The 21,920-nt window shown below is 40.2% G+C and overlaps 1 protein-coding gene across 2 annotated transcripts in view; it reads right to left on the minus strand.

Moving 5' to 3' along the window:
- Positions 1–7,329: 7,329 nt before the first annotated feature.
- Positions 7,330–21,920, minus strand: part of SEC24A (SEC24 homolog A, COPII coat complex component) — a 57,498-nt gene continuing 42,907 nt past the window's right edge. For both annotated transcript variants that reach the window (XM_053298701.1, XM_053298700.1), the window contains exons 15-23: positions 21,585–21,743; positions 20,029–20,202; positions 19,624–19,734; positions 19,074–19,249; positions 13,911–14,048; positions 12,200–12,304; positions 11,953–12,045; positions 11,028–11,131; positions 7,330–10,446 (exon numbers count right to left, since the gene is read on the minus strand). In XM_053298701.1, coding sequence (XP_053154676.1) covers positions 10,332–10,446; positions 11,028–11,131; positions 11,953–12,045; positions 12,200–12,304; positions 13,911–14,048; positions 19,074–19,249; positions 19,624–19,734; positions 20,029–20,202; positions 21,585–21,743 — 1,175 coding nt within the window. In that variant the 3' untranslated portion in view covers positions 7,330–10,331. The remainder of the gene's footprint in view (positions 10,447–11,027; positions 11,132–11,952; positions 12,046–12,199; positions 12,305–13,910; positions 14,049–19,073; positions 19,250–19,623; positions 19,735–20,028; positions 20,203–21,584; positions 21,744–21,920) is intronic.

Genomic DNA, 21,920 nt, shown 5'->3' on the forward strand with positions numbered 1-21,920 from the left:
ACCAGGGCAGACCCTGCTTATCAAAGGGGGCAATTCATGCTTCTTACCCTAAGACCAGCTCTCCAAACGAGAACAGACTGTAAATGGTCCGGCATTAATAATTAAATTCAAAAGGAATCCCTATTAAATTCAATCCCTATTAATAGGAATCCCTATTAAATTCAAAAGGAATCCCTAAGAGCCCCTGGTGGCGCAGTGGTAAAACTGCCGCCCTGTAACCAGAAGGTTACAAGTTCGATCCTGACCAGGGGCTCAAGGTTGACTCAGCCTTCCATCCTTCCGAGGTCGGTAAAATGAGTACCCAGAATGTTGGGGGCAATATGCTAAATCATTGTAAACCGCTTAGAGAGCTCTGGCTATAGAGCGGTATATAAATGTAAGTGCTATTGCTATTGCTATTGCTATTGTACTTAAGAGTTCATGAATCTTATATTTTACTAGACGCTCCCTATTGAGGCCTCATCAGCCTATCAGCTTCTTCAGTGCGTTTTCTCTCTCTTGGCTTAGCTTGACTCCTCACTTCCCCTCCCAAAGCACAACAAGCAAGGCTGTCAGTTGGTGTTGGAGCTAGGTCCCTGGCAGCCTCAGCTCTCAGCTGCAATGGCTCATACTGACCACTTGTGGGGTTGTTAGGGTCATGGATAAAAGTGCTGGACTCCTCCCCCGCTTTGTTCTTCCAGTGTTAGTCTCCATTTTGTCTCTCAAGAGATGGCTGGCTGTTCTTGGTCTTTCTCTTCAGCCATGAGCTACAGCCGAAACTAAGCTGAAGGCTTTCCCACATTTGTTTGTAACCTTTTCTTTAAATAAATCCTTGTAGTTCTTCAGCACTAAAGAACTGTCAAAAGACCTCTTGCTTTGCTGCTTTCTCACCAAACTGGTTTTGCTTTGCTGTTTGGGGACTGAACTGCCATTCTTCCCCTACAGTTGGATGCTGGGATCCTAGAAAATAGGCTGTACCTCTCCCTTTACTTTATAAATCAGGCTTAACTACAAAAGCAGCCTTTTTTTTTTTTTGCTTAGTCATTGCCTTCTCCCCACCCCCAATCTTGGAGAAGGCTTTAGCTGCTCTGTCAGACCACTTCAAGAATCCTGCTTAGCCATTCTTGTAGACTTCATGGTAGACTGTGCCAATGTTGCCTCCTAATATTTTGTTTGATCTATGGTAAGCCCTTGCTACCCTGCACATGTCTCTTCATATACTTCTTCCTCAGATTTTGAACTGCTTTGTGGATATATTGCTATATATGGCATATAGCAGTAAGTATACGAGTGTTATAGTATGGGTGCATTAAAAAGTTTTCTGAAAATTAGTAAATCAGGTGGTATGTGGAGAGCAATGGCCACAAAGAAGCATGACAAAACAGCAGGATGCTTAGGTTAATAGCAAGGTTGATAACTCTAATATTGGTAGCAGCTTTTCAAATTAAATCCAGGAGTAGTTCCAGAAACAAAATGTAAATTGAGTCAGCTATCTGTTATATTTCAGCCAAAATAAGAGCTGGCAAATATCTTATTTTGGACACAATTAATTTCCTGCCACTATCCTTTTCAGAAACACAACCAAAATCAGCCTAGTGGTGTGCACAGAACCGCGGAGCTGCAGTTCAACGCCGGGTGGTGGTGGTTCTTTAAGAGGGGGGGAGGGTGCACTTACCCCCCACCCCAGCTGCTCTTCCCTGCCGGCGCTCTGTTTTTTGGAAAGCATATGGGGCAGCAGTGTACCTCCCTGTCGCCTCTTCCCCCGTTCTCAGCCGGAAGTAACATCTGCGCATGTGCCCGGCCCATGCACACATCGCACCATACGTGCGATGTATGTGGGTGCCGGGCACATGCACAGATGTTACCTCTGGCCAAGAACGGGGGAAGGGGCGGCAGGGAGGTACACTGCCGCCCCATATGCTTTCCAAAAAACAGAGCATGGGGGGGGGGGTAAGTGCACCCGCCCCCGCCCCTAAAGAACCACACACCCCTGGCGCCAAACCTTCAAATGGAGACACATTCAAACCGGTTTGGAGGCCTCTACATTGGCCTCCGGACCGGTTCGTGCACATCCCTAAACCAGAAACTGCTGGAAACTGATGTTAAAATATGTACATTAACATTTAAAATAAAATAAAAAATTTCCTACTGTGAATTACTAAAAATTGCAACATTAGAATTAAGCTATTATTTCTATCTAAGTTAGAAATGTGACAAGGGTAGTTTTTAAGAAACTCAGATACCACTTGACCTATAATGTATCAAGACACCAGTCAAGACAATCAAACAACGTACTCTCAGAGAGCTGAGATTTTTAGCAGCCACATTCAATTTCTATTCTCACTCCATCTATGCAGTGGTAAGTTATTGCAGCATCACTTACAGGAACCCTAACAGCACCGGCAAAGTCATTTACAGGCAATGTGCCAGGTGGTTGCAAAACTAGTTAATGAGGTCATCTATCTGGTTTAACTGACAATTCTGGGAATTATTATTCTTTAAGTCTCTGCTTCAAAACCCTCATCTGTTACAATGCAGTATACCAGCCTTAGCCACATTTTGAGAACTCCTGGTAAGAACTCATTGAGAATGGGTGAAGTGCTAGAAGACTGGAAACAAGCAGATGATGTCCCTATCTTCAAAAGGGGGGAAATGTTGGGAGCTAGGAAACTACAGACCTGTCAGTTTGACCTCAATACCTGGTGAGATCCTAGAACAGATTATTAAATAGTCTGTCTGTGAGCACTTAGAAAATAATACGTTGATTACAAGGAGGCAGCATGGATTTGTTAAGAGCAAGTAATGCCAGACGAAGTTCATCTTCTATTTTGAGAGAGTTACTAGTTTAGTACAGTACATCATAAGAATGCTGCAAACATGGTGTATCTTGATTTCATTTAAGCATTTGACAAAGTCTCCCACAATACCCTTGTTGACAAGTTGGTAAAATGTGGGCTAGAATAATCCTGTTAGGTGCATTCACTGCTGTTTAAACAACCATACCAACGAGTATCATCAATGTTTCCTCCTGAAGCTATTGAATAGGGCTCTGACCTAGACCTTGCTGTTCAGCTTTTTCATAAATGACTTGGAAGAGGGAGTCGAGGGAATACTTATTGGATTTGCAGATGGCAGAGTTGGGGAAGAGGGGCACCATAGCTAACACCTTAGAAGGCAGAGTGTTTTCCAGATAGCAAGAAAAAAGCCTACAAGAGTGCATAAATGCTGAGTAAGCTTTTACCTTCAGCTAATCTGCAAGCTCTTTTCAAATTACTCTTCTTTGCCATATGGAAGAATCCAGAATCAGTCCAATATGGATAGGCTTGAATATTGGGGAAAATCTGATTTGGACAGGCTCTAACACAAGATGGTTCAAAAGAGACAAATTCAAAGCCTTGCGTTTGGGTAAGAAAAATTAAAATGCACAAGTACAGGATGGGGGAGGCCTGGCTTGTCAACAGTGCATGTGAAAAGGATATAAGTGCACCACAAGTTGAACTTTAGTGAGCAGTGTGATGGAGCTGCTAAAAATACAAATGCACTCTTAGGCTGCACTTACATGGTGATCAGAGCACAAGAAGTAATCATTCCACTGTATTCTGCACTAATCAGACTTCACTTGGAATACTGTGTCCAGTTCAGGGCACCACATTTGAAGGAGGCTATTGATAAACTGGAATGGGTCCCGAGGGGGGCAACAATGATAGTGAAGGGCAAGGATCTAGAAACCACAGCCTTTGAGAAATTATTAAAGGAACACGGTTAAGTTTTGCCTGGAGAAGGGAAGACTCGGGAGACATATTACAGCCATCTTCATGGCTGTCACACAGATCAGACTTATTCTCTGTTGCTCTTGGGGACAGAATTAGAACCAATGGGTTGACATTACAAGGAGGCAGGTTTAGGCTAGACATTAGGAAAGATTTCTCAACTGTACACTGTTTGACTGTGGAACAGTCTCCTTTGTGCAGTGGTGGGCTCTCCGTTGCTGGAGGTTTTCCAACAGGCTGGACAGCCATCTGCCTGAGATGCTGTAGCAGTTTCCTGCACTGAGCAGGGGATTGGGGGAAAAGAGATCTCAGAGGTGTCTTATTATTCTAAAATTTCATGGTGCCATAAATCTTTTTAGGCAGAGCTTACTGCTTGATCCATTTTGATTCAGAATTATATCACCATATTTTGGAGACTGAAGTGTGGGGTCACATTCATGCTGATTTCTCTTGATACTATTTAGTACTTCTATTTGCATTTTGTCTCCCAAAGACCTTCCATTTGACTCCATCTCCCTTTGTTCACAGCCACCCAGCCCTGATGTCTGTACCCCTTTGCTTCCCTCACCACCACCATTCCAGTCACCATGTCTGTGTAACTGCAAATGTCTTTATATTCACACTTATTCCACAGCTAAACAAAAAATGGTGTCACATAAGCACAGCAGTCCAAACAAACCTCACTTGTCTAAATACAGAAACCCTTACACTTCGGTTTCCCAAGTTACATGTAAGACACATGCACTCCTATTGCAGCAATAGTGCTTGCTACTCAAGATTGTCACCTATGCTTTTCAGTTAACAAAAGACATAATATAGCAACAGCAAGTTATACATTGTAAAGATCCAATGTTTGCTGGGAGCATCATGAGGGGAGGCTGGCATGGTGCCTGCATTTGCATGAAGCCCTGTGAAGTCTGATGTTTATATTCTAATGTAAAGAATGTGAGGGAAGAGCCTTTGTGCAGCAAGTATTGTCTGCACATTGAGGTTTTTTGATATAATTCACTTGTCTCTTATTAGGCAACAAGCATTGACCAATCATGAATGTTTTGGCTTTTGTAGGTATAATTTGAGATCTAATTATCAGTCAATAGGTTGAGTGCTAATCTATATACAGGTGGGTCATAAAGATCCCATTTCTTTATTAGGGGTATAGAAATAGGCTAAACTGCACCTAGCTATTTGTGAAGGCTAGAAATGACCCAGAAATGATTTCCAGTGGCCATTTTGCAACACAGTGTTAGGCAAATATTGCCTAACATGTGGCCAATTTGGGAGTTTTCAAGGGCATTTCTGAAGCCCAAGAGCACTCTTATTTCTCCCCTCTTTTTGTGTGTATAGGAACCTAACCCGTAGATAGGGATGTGCCTGGAACCGGGCAGGGGTGGTTAGACTTTAAGGGCAGGGGAGGATGCACTTACCCCTCCCCCCACCGGCGCTCAGTTCCTGTAAAATATTTCAGGGCGGCAGCATACATCCCTGTCGCCCCTTCAGCCAGAACTCATGAACAGAGGCCCAGTACTTCCAGCTGGAGAAGGGAAGGGACAGCAGGGAGGTACACTGCCACCCCAAAAGATTTTACAAGAACCCAGCACAGGTGGGGGGTTAAGTGCACCTTGCCCCACCCTTTAAGTCTGACCCCCCACGCCCACCAAACGTTTGAACTGGCCAGTGTTCAAACCTATTCAGAAGCCCATAAAAGGGCCTCCGAACAGGTTTTGTGCACATTCCTAACCTTAAGAGTCCCATAGGGGTAAGATTCCTTTATTCATGGTTTCCATATTCATTGTTACGGGCACGAATTGAACCCTCGTGAATAATGAGGGTCACTTGTAGTTGTTCAAGAAACTGAACAAAATATAACTTCTGGAAGATTTCCAGTTGTTGCAAGTTGTTGGAGTCTTTTATTATGTGCTGCTGTGCAAGGTTTGTGTGCAATAACAGCAGTCTTCCCCCTCCAGCCATCCATTGTACATCCTGGATAAGCCAGGAAGGAGGAGAGTGCTGAAGTGAAGTTAAAGCTAAGGTTATCAGAGAAGTGCTAGAAGAAACGCAAACAGCATGTACATCTCATTGGCTGGACCTTTTTGCAAAGTATTTGAGAGGCTGTAGTGACTTGTATGCACTTCAATGCCATTCTAAATATTTCTTGATTCCAACTCCAAAACATTTATACATCACTTCTCCACAAAAAAGTTTTCAGAAGAATTTATATAGCAAAAGGAATCAAAATAGAACTGTTCCCTATCCCAAAGGGACTCACAATCTAAAAAGAAACATAAAGGTAGACAACAGCCACTGGAAGGTCACTATGCTAGATTGAATAGGGACAGTTGCTCTCCCCTGGCAAAAGGTAAGGAAGCAATCACTTTAAAAGGTGCCTTCTAGCTTAGTTAACAGGAATTACATAACACAAGTCAGTGGTGTCTGTTGAGACATTCCTTACATGTGTAATCCAAATTCAATTGGTAACAGAAAAACTTCTATTAGAGATGGGCATTTTGGGTATAATTATCCAAACAGATCACTTGCTTTTGTCTCATCTCACAAAAGTGAACTTCTGAATTCTTTCAATTTTGATTTGGCTCAACATGCAGTTTGCAGGGATGTGCATGAGATGGATTTTGCATTTTGTTTCGAGCTTGAAGTGAAACACAGATGGCTGAAACATTTCATCGAAAAAGCAGTCAATCCCTTTTTGACAAAACAAGACTTGAAATGTTTTGAATGTGTCTGCCATAGGGAACCACCAACAAATATTTATACACTGCTTTTCAACCAAAGATCCCAAAGCAGTCAACACATAAATTAAATGGTTCCCTATCCCCAAAGGGCTCACAATCCAAAAAGAAACCTAAGATAGACACCAGCAACAGCCACCCCAGCACAGGGATGCTGTGCTGGGGATAGATAGGGCTGGTTGCTCTCCCCCTGCTAAATAAAAGAGAATCACCACTTTAAAAATGAGCCTCTCTGCTCAGTTAGCAGGGGGAAACTTGAAATACCCCTTTCCCATAGGTAGCTCTTAGAGCACCAAAGTGGGTTGGGTGGTAGGGCATGACAGGTGCTACCTACCATCCAACCTATAACAGAAATGGGCAAGCAGGCGATTTTAAACCAATTTATAACATTTTCCCCAAAACTCCATATTGCATGTCAGTCGGAAGCCAGTGCCAGAAAACCAATCGGCAGTGGAAAAAACAGGCCTCCAAAATGGCACTCAAGATGTTGAAATATTTTGATTCAAAATGGGGTTGGTTTTGTTCCAAGCTTAAACAGGTCCATCATTTTGTTTTGAGCTCAAAGCAGCCAGTTTCAGAATGTTTTCTACATCCCTAGCAGTTTGCTATTTTAGTTGCTAAATTGGAACATATTGGCAGTACAGTCCTATGCATGTTTTTTCTGATTTGTACATGCTTTGCACAGTATAAAATTTGCAATTTATACTCAAGCACTGAGATGTTTTTGATGAGCTGCAGTAAAAACTCCTCTGTTACTAAGACCACTTAATCAGTTCAATGTCCAAGTATTCCCCTTGGCTTCCAAACTGTTTATAAAAAGGACTGGAAGTTCTATGTGACTCTTTCAATTAATTTTATTGAATAGCCAAATTTGATAAATTATCACAGCTAAAATAAGCATTTGCATGTGTTACAAATGACTTTTTACAGGAATAAAACAGTGAAAATTACAAACTGTAAAAAGGGGAACAAGTAAAACCTTGCCTCCAGGTTCAGAAGGGCATGGCTTACAATTTTACACTGAAGATCAATGTCTGAATTCAGAAAACAAGGATTAATATTACAATATTTTACACTACTTTACAAAATCAAATGTACTATATAAGATTTAGTCTGTAACTAGTGAACAGAAGCTATGTCACATTTGATGGTCCCTTAATAGCCATTCTGCATCTGATTATATTGTTAAATTAACTTTGAATGAAAATTCATTTTGTCCTCAATATTGCAAATAGTCAAGACTGACTCCAATGCAAGTTATTAGAGAGCAAGTGCCAGTTAAAATAGATGTTTCTGATGCTGACTGGATTAACATGCTTATCAATCATGCTGAACTACTGTTTAAAAATCTTAAACTAGAAAAATAGAGGGCATCTGTTGTGGACTGTCATGCTAAGATGTAAGCATCAGGGCCACCCTTGCCTAGTTAAGTTGTTGTAGATCTTAAAATAGACAGTTGTAGCTACAGTACAGCATAGGTAGTTTTGTATTTAAGTCTGCCCTGCAATCCCCATTATTAAAAAAATAATATGTTGAAGATGTCTTTTTTCCATCACAAGGAATAAAATTAGAAAAAAGTCAGTATTGCAAAAAGTGTATGAATATTCCAAAAAGCATTCTACCTACCCAGACGGAATCATGTGCTCACTATTCTTAAGTTTAAGAGATGGTTACGGATCTATTCTTCAAATAAGTTTCTCTAGTAGGTATTTTATTGAAAGCCATTATTTGTGGCTAACATGAAGTTGTGTCCGGAACCTCTGCCCCCCCCCCACCGCCCCCCGGGCGCACACACAAGTTCTTGCATACAAGGATCTCTCTATACAAGAAACACTGTCAAGGCTGGCAGAACCATCCATCAGTTCAGCATTGTATGCATATGGCAAGTGGCAGCACACATTCCAGCTCTCCGGGTGCTGGCTGTACATTTTCTGCATGCACAGCACTTGTTTATATACACATACTCTAGCCAGAAGGAAAACCTATGCACATACAACTGTTAGTGTGTGGTGATTACCACTGCTAGACTGGGGCAATTGAAGAGTCAATGGAACCGGGGGCGGGGAGAGAGAAATTCAGGCTTTGGACATGTTGTGAGGCACCCAGTAGATGATTTTCAGTACTCACAAGCACATATCATACGCTTCTAAAGTGAATTACCATTACTGATGACAAATTCTCATTAAATAACTAAACTGGAGTTTACACAAGAGTGACACAGGCAACAAGGTATTTCAAATTTAACATTTCAAACAGATGTATTTTAATCCTTTTAAGAAGAGACACTTTTCTTCACTGTTACACGAAAGTAACAAATCTGTAAGTAACTTTCACAGACCACACTGTCAGACTGCCTAGATTAGCAGGCAATGTGGTTATGATAAAGGGGGTGCTATTCCGATTCGAAATGCTGGTTTATAAACACCACTGTTCAGTAGAGCACTTCAATGGCTTTTTGTGCAGATAACATCTACCCATGCCTGGCACTGAGGCAGTATCAGTTAATCACTTATAGCTGAACTGAAGCAATGGCCTGGAAATAGCTGCAAAGGATTATTCCACAACAGGAAAGTAGTAGTACAATGAAAAAATATAATTTATTTCCACTCCACTGTTCTTGGGAGTGTAATAGGGGAAGCATTGAAATCCATTTCAGCCACAACTTTATGCCACTAAAGATTGATTACTGATGTAGGTTGTTTGTGTAGTAATTTATACAGACATATCAAAAAACACAAATTATTATTTGTCATGATTTTAATCTACAGGGTGTGAGTGAAACCAACTTTTATTCTATGTGCACATACTACAAAGAACTTGGGCTTCTTGCTTGTTTCTATTAAGTAGAATTTCTGAAAAATTCTCATTAAAGCCACAAAATTCTTCCTTCGTCAAGTGATTTTTTAATTATAAATGGCAACATTACTTCTTATGATTGAATGCTGCTCTGAATGTCAAATAAGCCAGTCAACATTGCTTCTAATGTAGTGAAAATTATGGTTTAGTGTCACATCAGTAAGCACGATTTTATAAAAAACCCAGTATAAAATGTGACTTTAATCAAATGCAATCCATAAAAAGAGCATGACTTTTGGTTGTATTTTCTGTTCCCCTATTTACTTTCAATTAATGAATTAAGACTATACACACACCATGTTAACATCCAACACTAGGGTTTATGTTTGCCATTTTTGCAGCTGAATCAGGCCACTTGATTACAATTCTCACTGGACATAATGCAAATTTATTCTTCTCTTTAAAGAACTAGAATATTGATGCATCCTAAAGCTTTTAAAATGAACTATTGCATATTCATTTTAACCTATCTCAACCACTTCCAAGTCCACTTTTTTGTCCTATTCATCATAATTCATTTAAAAAAGCACTGGAAACAGTTCATTAATTATTGTACATATTTGTTCACTTCGCCATGAATTGTTTCACATAGTTTTCCTGCAACTCAGTCTTGGGAGGTTTTAAATGTAGCAGCAAAACAGAAAGAACAAAAACAAAAAGTCAGAAACAATATTTGAATAAAAGTCTAGTTTATGAAGACCCACCTCTTCAATATTGCCTTAATAAGTCATGCCGCAACTTACAGTGAATTATTTTGCAGCAAATTAAAGGGCATCCGATGTTGTTCAAATAGATTTTAATGTTTTAAAGTACACTATCATGTAGTTGTACATTTGATTCTCTGGTGTGGGTTTTCTGGGAAATCACAGTGAGGTTCTCATCAACTGCATCAGGCCAAAAAACTTAGTAGGAGCATTACAAGCACAAGCTTTCTGTACGGCAGGACATTCCTTTGAGAAGACAAACAACGTAGCCGAGTGGTTCATTTATTCACTTGCTGCTGAATATGCAAAAGGAACTCATAGTATGATAAGGCTGATTCTGTTCTGTCTTCAATCATATTCTGTAGGAACATTGGTTTCCATGGACTTTCATCTCTTCAAATTAAAAGCAAACAGAATTTTGTATGAGCAATATAAATGTTTAATGATTCATTCCTAAAAAGTGACTTTCAATGCAAAATTACTGATCAAAGTAAAAAGCAAATCTGTTTTGTCAACACCACAAGTATTCACAAAGCTCTGATGCACACATGGAGAATTAACAAAAGCAAAATCTTTGCTCACTACAGTGTCTGGGACAGCTCTATGTGCACAACAGGAAGGCATGCAAAGTGTCATAAAACTGAAGGGATGTTCTTGCTTGTGTGGGAATGCCACACACAGAGAAGCTTATAAATAAGAGCTTGGGCCCTCATTACATGTCTCCCCACCCCTCCTCTGTAAGCCACATATTCCAGTACTCCCACTCCCTTTCTTGCACTGAACACTCACTTGCACACAGGAAAAAAAGCAAGTCAATCTTTAGATGGGGTTTCTGCTTTAATAAACAGGGCTGTTTAAGAGCAGTTTGCTGCTCAGCTGTTCACATGAAGCAATTGCTATTTTTGCCATACAGCAGGCTGCATGGCTTCCCCAATGTGCATGCTGATAGATTCCATTATACACACACAACTTACCTTATTATATACAGTATAGGGAAAAATGGCCTTTGCTCCCTCAGCCAAGAGATAAAAGCAAGCACTCTAGAAGATTCAGCTGTGTCCAGTTCTGGAAGATGTGTCTGTCAAAAAAAGAAAAGAAGAAGAAGTGGTCACAAATAATTTCTAAACAACTCATTTTATATAAGCCCTACATAAACCAAGAGGCACTTTTTAACATGGTGATTCTCTTTACTTAGCAGGGGGAGAGTAACTGGCCCTATCCACCCCCAGCATAGTACCTCCAGTGACTGTTGCTGGTGTGTGTCTTATGTTTCTTTTTAGAATGTGAGCCCTTTGGGGACAGGGAACCATCTTATTTGTTATTTCTCTGTGTAAACCACCCTGAGCCCTTTTGGAAGGGTGGTATAGAAATCAAATACATTAATTAATTAATTAATAAAATTCGGTATTCAGAGCGTTGACATTTGCCTCCCTGCATCTGTAAGTAGTAACACACTACTGTTGGTGAGGGGTGGGAGGAATAAATTGAACTATGGTGTACAAGAGGCTCTTTGTACTCCTTCAACCACCCCTTCAAGACTATTGTTTTCTAAATCTTAAAGTCTATCACTCTACTGTGAAGGACGACGACACTGAATGGATCCCAGTCCGATTCATTCGGTGCACTGCTCCTTTTTTGAACACACACATTGTTTAGAAAGAACTGGTTGCCGACTTGGTGTTGCATCTTTGTTGGAGGATAGAATTTTGTTCCCCAAATATGGAGGTATACATTCAAGCCCACACCAAGGACATCTAGCATCACAAAGAGCATCAACATGAGCTGTGCCACAGACCAATATTTAACATGGCAGTTTGTAGAGGTGGTATTTCAACTGTCATGTCTTAGCTCCTTAGAAGTATACAGAAAAGTTGTTATTGCTCCAAGTTATAGTCGTACCATATTGTGTGGGATCGATGCATAGTTTGGAACTCCAAGGACATGGCTGATAAAGTTCTGTCCACAATTCTTACCAACCCATAAAAACATAACCTATAAAGAAACACATGGATAAACAAAACATATTAATCTGTGCAACACACACATCTTTTTCACTGTGAAGAGAATTTACAACTATGGAATTTCAAACAGAACGCACAATATTTTACACAAATATGAAGAGAAGATTTAAAAGAAGATAACTTACAGAGCCAGCATCCATAAGGTAAGAACCATCCCTATTTATCTTCTCAACAGATAGCTGGAGAATGGGTGGCTGAGGTATTGTTCTGTCACCGATATAGAGAGCACCCTAAAGAAATATGCAGATTACATTAATATCTAGACAACAGGCAGACAGGACAGCAAGTCATGCACAATGTACAGATGGGCTCAAGTTACTAAGAAGAGAGCCACATACAATCTTCTTTCCCCACACATCCCCTTTTTCAAAGTGTCTTATTTGCCCTGGGAAAGATACCTGAACAATTGTGATCTACTTTGAAGTAAGCCTTTTCCAAAACTTAGTTTACATGCAGTCTCATGCACATGTATCAACAAAATTTACAAGCTATTGTAGAAGACTCTTGTTCCTTCTAGTGTGCATGTTGAGCATTCCTCTATTCAAGACGACATGCTTGCCACTGGTACTCTTTCAAAATAATCTAGAATTCAACCATTTTAGCATCATGATGATGAAACCATTCCAAGTGAAGCAGATGAATTTTCGTAACAAAAGCCACACCTGTTCGCAAATAGGTATTCTGAAGCTTTCTCCTTCAATTGTGTGTGTTCTGTTATATCTGGTTTACAATATGCTGTGCTGTACTCACAGATCAAGTACATACCTGTCCATCTACCAGAAATGAGCGTTGAGCCCACGTGCTTCCCTCTACTCTCCTCAAACATCTGGCTAAATTGCAAGGAGCCAACTTTGTTAAGCCATGGTTTCCTGCGATATTCAGATTAGGAAACCGATTTAAGCAATTACTGCAAATCTGGATTCAAACTACAGTTTGCAGTGAGTGCTCAAATCCATTTCCTAGTGCAGGTGTCACGAAAAACCATTGGTTTAAAAAAAAAAAAAAAAGGCAGAAGCCTTTCAGTTTAGCTGGGCATAAGAAGGGAGAAAGAATTGCCCAGGCTCAATGCTAAATCACAATCCAGCAAACTATGCCTGTTATCTGCATTCAGCCACAGTATCTGTAATCCTAACATTTGTCAGAATTTGTAGAGTAATCCAGAAGATATGTATCAATCTTCACTAACTCAGTTTATAAAATGCTAACAGATGGAACATAAATGAATAAAAAATAAAAACAGCTGAAAGAAAGACTTAAGTAATTTAGAAACCTTATGATCCACAGGCACATAGCATGGAACAATCTGACAAGAAATTACTACAGTAAGCTGATGAACAGCTTCTGGATGGTTTTAAAACTACAAACAATGGGTTTTAAAACTACAAACAATCCAGTCTCTAGTACTTCACGTGGAGGCCTCCATACATGCCAATAGACTCTGCAGACTGGCACTAAGTGCCATGAGCATCTACATCTAGTCCTTGGTATTTGGCATGTGTGTTGAGTTCTTGTCCAATGTACCAGGCCAGACCCCCAGCACCAAATCCTATAGGCCAGGCTTTGGATGGTCATTATACATAGACTTGCACAGGGCACCCAAACCAGGCTGTTAAGGTGAGGGCAATCCATACTGGCTGGAAGGGAGTAACTTCCCTTGGAGGCCTGGTAAGCATGATTTCCAACCCCAACCTGCATTTGACATTCCCCTAATGGACCATGAAAGGTACACCTGACATATCTACACGATCCAATCCACAGGGGGGGAAAGCTGCATTTTGCTTTTCATGGTGGTTAAGCATTTTGGTAGAAGTGAGCAGGATTGCAACCAAGTCATACCTCATCTGTGAGATTGTCAATTCTGTACAGATTGGGATGTATCATAAGCATGAGGTACACCAAGGGTTGATTTTTCACTTGACACATGGTAAAGGTTCTATCATCTAAACGTGTATTTGTCCCAGTTTGGAATGCTTTCTGTGAATAGAAGTAGCAGTGTTAATAATATCTAATCCTAGGGAATTAAACAAGTGCAAAGTAGCCTAAAGTTGTAACATTTTTGATATATGGAGAGTAACAAGGCGGCATCTAATCAGACACACACATTTTATTATTTATTTAGTACCTTTTTATACCACCCTATACAAAAATGTCCCTGGGCAGTTCACAATCTAAAAACCATTAAAACATTAACACAAACTATTTAAAAATACAGATAAAAACTAACACCGAAGATTTAAAATGATAAACTAAACAGGTTTATTTAAACAGGTATGTTTTTAGGTGCTTCTTAAAAACATTCATAGAAGGGGAAACTAATTACATTAGGAAGCGTGTTCCAGAATTCCCGGGCAACTCTAGAAAAGGACCGGTTTTGAGTCGCCACCAACTGAGCCGGTGACAACCACAATCAGATCTCCCAGATTATCTTAATAGGTGGTGGGTGAACAAGGCTGCTCTAATGAGCTTTCTAATGGGTTGTGTATTAAAATATTGTGCAGGAGAACTTTGTTATAAGCAGATTCTATCTCTGCAGTTTTGTGCATTCATGGGTGTCTAATAGACACCCGATTTCAATTCCTACAGGGTTCCCAGATGGTCAGAAGTGACTGCGGAGGTCACTTCAGCTGCCATTTTGTGGCCCATTTCAGCAAAACCTTTTAGAAAAAATCCATGATTTGGGGTACTGTTTTGGACTTTGGGGATGGGGGCATTGCTGGATGCCGAGAGACCCACGGAACATGGTAGGGCAATTTATTTGGCTTGTTTTGGTGGGTTTTTTAAGGTCTGGGAACCTAATCACCATGTCCCCGTAGACTCAATTACTCTTTATCCATGGTTTCGTTACCTCTGGTAATCTGTGGGAACAGAACCCCCACAGATAATGAGATCCATCTGTATTCATAGTAGAATAGATAGCAGGTTGACCCAGGCTAACTAAGCAGAGGCACCTTTTAAAGTGATGATTCTCTTATATTTAGCAGGGGAAAGCAACTATCCCTATCCAACCACAGCACAGCATCCCTCTAGTGGCTGTTGCTGCTATCTAGGTAATTAAGATTGTGAGCCCTTCTGGGACTGGGAGCCATCTTTAATTTTATTCTTGTTCCCCTATATAAAATGGAGAACTTTTGTTGAAAAGGGCATATAAATATTTGTTGTCATAGATTGTTGTTTGCATAGTAAATAACAACCCTAAGCAAAAAATGCTAAATACTCAACATAGAAATAAGAATCATATAATTCATCAAGCCATAGCAAATAACGAGTGGGAGGGGGGAATACAGCTATAGTCATCAGTAATAAAATACAGTAAGAACTGGTTAAGAAAGCACACTATATAAAATAGATATACAAATCCAAAGTGGAAACAAATATAATCGTTAAAATAAAAACATAAACACAAAGTCATACACCCTAAATTAAAAACACAACTTAAATTCCAGAATTGCCCCAGCAAGCCACAGCATTTTCTTCCAATTTTTTTCTAAACACTACAGATGAAGAATGAGCAACCATATTTTTCATCTCCACACAAGTATCTCAGTTCTGCAGAATATGCCCTAGATGCAATTCTATTTCTCTTATACAGCGGACATTGGGTAATAATGTTTGCTACGTCTTCTACAGTTTTTAGACCGCAAGGGCAGGAATACACAGGATATAGCTTCATATATCTTCCTTGTATACACAGTACATTTTATTTACTGTGTTTTTGACACACTCGTCTAGTCAAATGGATATACCGGTAGCCCTTGTTATCCGTGGACTCCATATCCACCGTTTCATGTAGCAGTGTTTGGGTCCTGAAGACCCAGTCTCATTATTTGCGGGTAGAAAAACAGGCAACATTCGCCAAACTGCGTTTCTGAGTGGCCGGAAATTACTTCTGATGTCTTTGCCAGCTGCTATTTTCCAGTGTGGAGAGTACACGGGGATTGGGACCAGCAGCTGTGCTGGCTTAAAAAAAGCTAAGCTCAAGCCTGTGTCTAAAATGGCTAGTTTGCAAGAAACTGAAGTGTGAACTTTGGTTCTGTGAGCCAAAGTAGCTGAAATGGAGTTGTTTATTCTGTAGTCAAGGCCTGAGGAGAAGGGAAATTTACCCCATCCTGCCTTGGAGTTTGTTTATGCATTGTGCTATGTTGATGCTAATCATAAGAATGAGCTTGAAACTTGCTATATTAATCATATTTAGAAGGTCTTAGAAAACGTTCCAATTTTAGTATATGTGCTGCTGAATACATGTATGTATTGGAGTACATACTTTCACACAGTAACTGCTGAATTGCCTTTACATGATATCTCCTGATAAATTTCTTACATGCTATTTCCTAATAACAATTCTTTGCATGCTATCTTTTAATAACATGTCTTGGAACTAAAAGGTGCCAACCAAGCTTTAAGAAGTGTCCACAGGCAGTCAAAGCTGAGCGTAAACAGGAATGTTTCTACCTGGATTAAAACAAACAATAGGCTGGACCCCTAACACAGGCTCCAGACCAGTTATTGGAAAATGAAAGCCAGAAAGGAAAACTGGGGAATTGTTTCTAATAGGTTGGAGACACTCAAGAATTGATGTGGCTGTCTTTGATTTGAGATATGACAAGGAGGCTGAGGAGAAGTTATAAAAGGGGGTAAACCCCTCCCATGGGGTAGAACAAGCAAGCCAGGAAGACATGTTCTCCCAGGGAGTGGATGTCTACCCTATCAAAGTGGGGTGTCTGTTCCTGCTGCTGGGAGTAATATGTGAACCTTATGCTGTGAAAGCAGCCTGTGCTCCCTAGACAGCCTGGGCTTCATGGCCATCGCTAGATATTTTACTTGAGCTGCCTGGGCAGCCACAGCCTTCCTGCGGATCCCAAGGCTTCATGGAGATACAGCCAGTGCTTACTGGTAAATTTTTATCTACAACACTGCCTAAAAGAATGCCTTGCTCCCAGACTAACATACCTTTCTCATCTTGTCTCCTCTTCTTTCAATCTCTGTCTTCTCTGCTTCCCAGGAGGGCTGCTCTCAGCCCGTTAGGCCAGCTAACAGCATTCTGCCTCAGCCTGCACTCCGTGCCACCACCTTTTCTTTCCTCTCATTCCCTTTGGCTCATATTTCTCTATGTCAGAAATCAGCTCTCCTATTCCTCCTCCTTTCTCTGTCTTGGCCTCTCAGCTCAGAGACTATGCTTTCTGTTTGAGCAACCTTGGGTAATTTGGGAACAAAACTGGAGATAACTAACATTGCTAAGCTTTTTTTAGCTGCATTAAATAGGAGAGATTATCTTAAAAACTGCTTGTATTCAATAACTGCCTGCAAAAGTAGGTAGAAATGCCTTTCGTTGCTAGAGCTGGGCTGTGAGATTGTTTTGGTTTGTTGCTATGCAGCAATAGAGATAAGACTGAGTCTGACCACTAGCCAAGACTAGACAGGAATGTGTTTCCAATGTACTCAGAGCAGAAGCTGCCTTTTAACTTAACTGTTTCCAGTAAGGATGAATGATTTTAAAATGCTGTTGAGAACTCTACATTACAATGAATAAGTGTTTTGCTTGCATGCCTGTGTGCTTAACTGCCTGAATGTAATCATAGTTTCAATAAAGCCTTTAAAATTATAGTCAGTGTGAGACACTTCTTATCCCCCTCTTTACCGAATGCACATGATCTCAGGATAACAAATCGAAAGTAGTCTGGTTTACTACAGCTGTGTTAGTGACAGCCAGACTGCTCACTACACCAGCAGAGATCCATTTTGTGGCTTGTAAAAAACAAAATCTTTTCATGAATATTTGACTATTTGGGGGGCTTGGGGGGGCAGTGCTGGAGACCTGGAGAATAAAGTACTGTCCTGTTCTCTCATTTCTGCCCCCACAATTGCTTTTTGGCCCTTTTTTGTGGGGGCCATTTCCTACTGACTCAAGGTTTCGTTACTATTTTCATATTCATGCCTATCAGTGAGAATGGAACCCCTGTGAATAACATGCACCACCTATATTTGAAAGTGCAATAGCAACTAATGTTGGTCAGTTAGCAGCTAAAAATCTTTAAGCTAGATCCAAATGGCCACACTCCACATGTGCATACACATTTACAGTACACACACTCTCACTCTCCCTGGTATGGGACAGTGCTTCTTGTCACAACGTGACATTTTTTTCAGAGCTTGAGAAGTTGCAAGCAAGTTGTGTTTGGAAGTCCAGAAACCCCATTAGAGTGAAATCTAACATAGCTGACAAAGAAAACTGCAGATGCCTCCAGTACACAGATACATTTGGCTGTCTATTGGAAACCTTTGAATCCTAGCCTTTGTACTTTCAACGAAATTTCAGAGTTCATGTATTTGCAATAGCAATAGCACTTACATTTATATACCGCTTTATAGCCGGAGCTCTCTAAGCGGTTTACAATGATTTAGCATATTGCCCCCAACATTCTGGGTACTCATTTTACCGACCTCGGAAGAATGGAAGGCTGAGTTAACCTTGAGCCCCTGGTCAGGATCGAACTTGTAACCTTCTGGTTACAGGGCGGCAGTTTTACCACTGCACCACCAGGGGTATTGTGACAAGCAGGCATATTTTTCACATTTAAACTAACCATTTCAGAATCAAAGTACTTTATAGAGTGCCATATTCTAACTACAGAATGATATCTGTAGTGCCAATGAAGATACTTGAAAAGTAAAAGAACATCTATATCAATGTGTTGAATATCAAAAGCAAACATTTCTGAATTGGGTTGCCTTGCATGAAAAAAAAGGAGAGGAAAGTGTTCAAGTCTCCAATGCCAAGGTCTCAATCAGTGCAAGGGTTCTTGTGCCAGCAGATTGTTCTAAGAATCAAGCTGTAAGAATCTGATTCAAACCTGCCATATGCCATCAAGTCTCTTTACAATAAAATGTTAAAAGAGGTTACTGTAATACTGAAAATGAAAATCATATTTTCTTAAAGCCCTTTTTAATTAACAGGATTTGTCTGTAACCTAACACTCAGGCAAGCTTCAGTTTTGTTCTTACCTGTTTTAAGAGAGCCAGTACATATAGTGGGAAGAGACGTAGCGAGATGGGAGCCATGAGACCAGGCTGCTGAATGTTTAGGACAGAGGACCGGTATGCAGACAGGGAATCTATTACAGCATTCAGTAATGCATCACGAGCATCACTCATACTAGCAGAAACAGACCGGTCAACGGCTGAAAAGGTATAGGACATTGTGAACTGGAGTTATAAAGATGAGGTGGTATGCATACAACTTTGTTTTGCAACTGCTTTAGCATTCTCTCTCTCTCTCTCTCTCTCTCTCTCTCTCTCTCTCTCTCTCTCTCTCAAAAAAGGCAGAACAATGTAACATGCTAACTTCAAGGACTGATTTGTTGTTCTTGCCACTTGGACATATAAACTGTTACATCTTTATTGTCCATCTAAACCACAAATTTCACCACTGCTTTCAAATTCTCAAGAACAGTATGGTTACTCCAAGATACACTGTCTTAAGCTAATTAAGCAATATTGCATGTTAACCACTGTATATAGTTTAATTGAAAGCCACCAACTCTTGAACACTTACCCATATTGGCTAAAAGCCCAATAATAGCTTGCACATCAGCTCCCAGATAAACTTCACTCAACTGGGTAACAACTGGTAAACACAAGGTGTGGACACGAATCCTCCTTTCACCTGCAAGGAAAGCAAAGGGGTCCACAGCCTCTGAACAGTGTTCAAACTAATCTGTCCAGGCTGCGTTTCAGAAACTATTCCAAAAGGTAGCACAAAGTTACAGTTTTAACTTTTTCTTTAAAAGCAGTTATTTACTTTGAAGTACTAAAATGGTCACCAATCAGCTTGTCTGTGCTACTGTGTCAGTGCTGTGGTTTGTGAAGCCTTACGTCTAGCTTCTTTTATCATCAGAAAATTTGAAACCATTTTTTGGAAGCATATACTATCAAACAACCTTTGCTCCCAAGATTTTACCTTTACTAGATGTATACAGGAGGGCTGACTGAAAACAGACCACCTGCATGTCTGTCAGACTCTCTTCCACTGACATTTGTACAGCATATCCTGCATCAGGGTTCACATTGGGTAAAGATAACAAATCTGTTGATCGTACAAAGAAGTTGCCATGGAAGGTATGAATGGAAAGACCTATGAAAAGGAGAGAGATTTTTAGTTTAAAAATGCTATTTTAGCAAAACAGTTAATTGCAATTGCATCATGTATTCACATCTTATTTTTACATGTAATAAATTTCTGCACCATTACTTTGACTTTTACTCAAGATGTTACAACGGGCAGCATCCAAATTAAGTTAGTCTAGACTTCCACTGAAGTTAATGGGACTTCAGTTAGTCATGACTAATTTGTCTCACTGACTGCAATGGTATTCAGTCATGACTAATTAGTCTGGATACTGCCCAAAATTAATTCATTCATCCAGACTTTCCAACATGCTTCATTCATGCACAGCACCTATACACCTAATTTGCCAAGTATAATTCTCCATTCAGAGCACTCCAATGGCTGGGATGAAGGCGGCCATAGGTGGCATTTCATGTGCACATTGGAGCCTTTTAGACATCCCATTTACACTGCAGCCCCAGAGATCCCCGAACGTCTTTTTTGAGTAGTATTCAACATAGCATGGGGGGCGGGAGGAATCTATCATCCTTCCAGTGCACAGCCTGAATTGCTTCTGGCATTACTTTCTGGATGCAGCCAATGCCTCTCAAAAATACTCATTAGATAAGATCTTATGCTACATCTGGAACTATTACACGAAGTAGACTAACACCAATATTTTCAGTGAGAGTCCAAAGCTAAGATCTGACAGGTTGCACTGGGCGTAGTATAGATCTCTATATAAACTTTCTCACAATAAAGAGAAGAGGCCCTGTTACTATGTTGTTTGGTCTCAAGTTAAATACTCCAAGGTCTTGCCTTTATACAGGCATACCATATTAAGTCTTCCCTTTGGCAAACTGTAAAACCATTTGGAAGGCTAATTAGCATTATCAAGCTTTGACAGACCTTATTCACATAATCATACAAAATTCTTTGAGAGTGGACAATGTTATGAAACATTAACAGACATCTTTACTCAATAAGAGCAACTTCAAGCACACAGTAACTGAAACAATTCCCTTGTGACAATATTTAGATGGCAAGCCTCTTTGGGCAGGGGCTGAACTCATTCTGTGTAACATACTATGTACATGGAAGACAACAACTTGCATATGTTAAACAGCCATCATGGATTATATAGCATAGGCAAATCTTTTATAATCCTTCACATCACCCAAGATACTGGGCCCTTCAAAGAAAGTATCTTTTTATACAGTTCACATAAACTTTGTGTCTGACTGAGGATTACCAAATGATGAATATGAATGCATACATCTATCAGTTTTTGTATTTCCATAAGACAAGAATCCTAGGTTCTCAATATTTACACACAATTGCCAAATTACTCATTTAGGCACTTTTTGAAGCACAACTCTATTGAACACTGGCAAATCACATTCTCAGACCTTTGGTACACCTTATCCTCATGACAGCTTCAAAACCGATCTTTCTAGTCAAGTATCGTTTAAGCTCTTTCTGTAATTTCTCTACCAGAAGAGGATTGTGTTGATGATGGTAAGATTGGTAGTAATAGACACTACCAGCTGAATACCTTGATATACACCCTAAGAAAAGGAGAGAGAAAAGTACAGAGTGCAAATCATCAGTATGGCACAGTTATTAAGAGTGTTGGATTAGGAGCATGGAGACAAGGTTTAAATCCCTGCTCTACTACAAAGCTCACTGAGTGACTTAGCAACACCCCTCTCTTTCAACCTAGCCTACCTCACAGGCTTGTTGAG

This window comes from Hemicordylus capensis, chromosome 2, assembly GCF_027244095.1.
Source record: "Hemicordylus capensis ecotype Gifberg chromosome 2, rHemCap1.1.pri, whole genome shotgun sequence".
Taxonomy (NCBI): Eukaryota; Metazoa; Chordata; class Lepidosauria; order Squamata; family Cordylidae; genus Hemicordylus; species Hemicordylus capensis.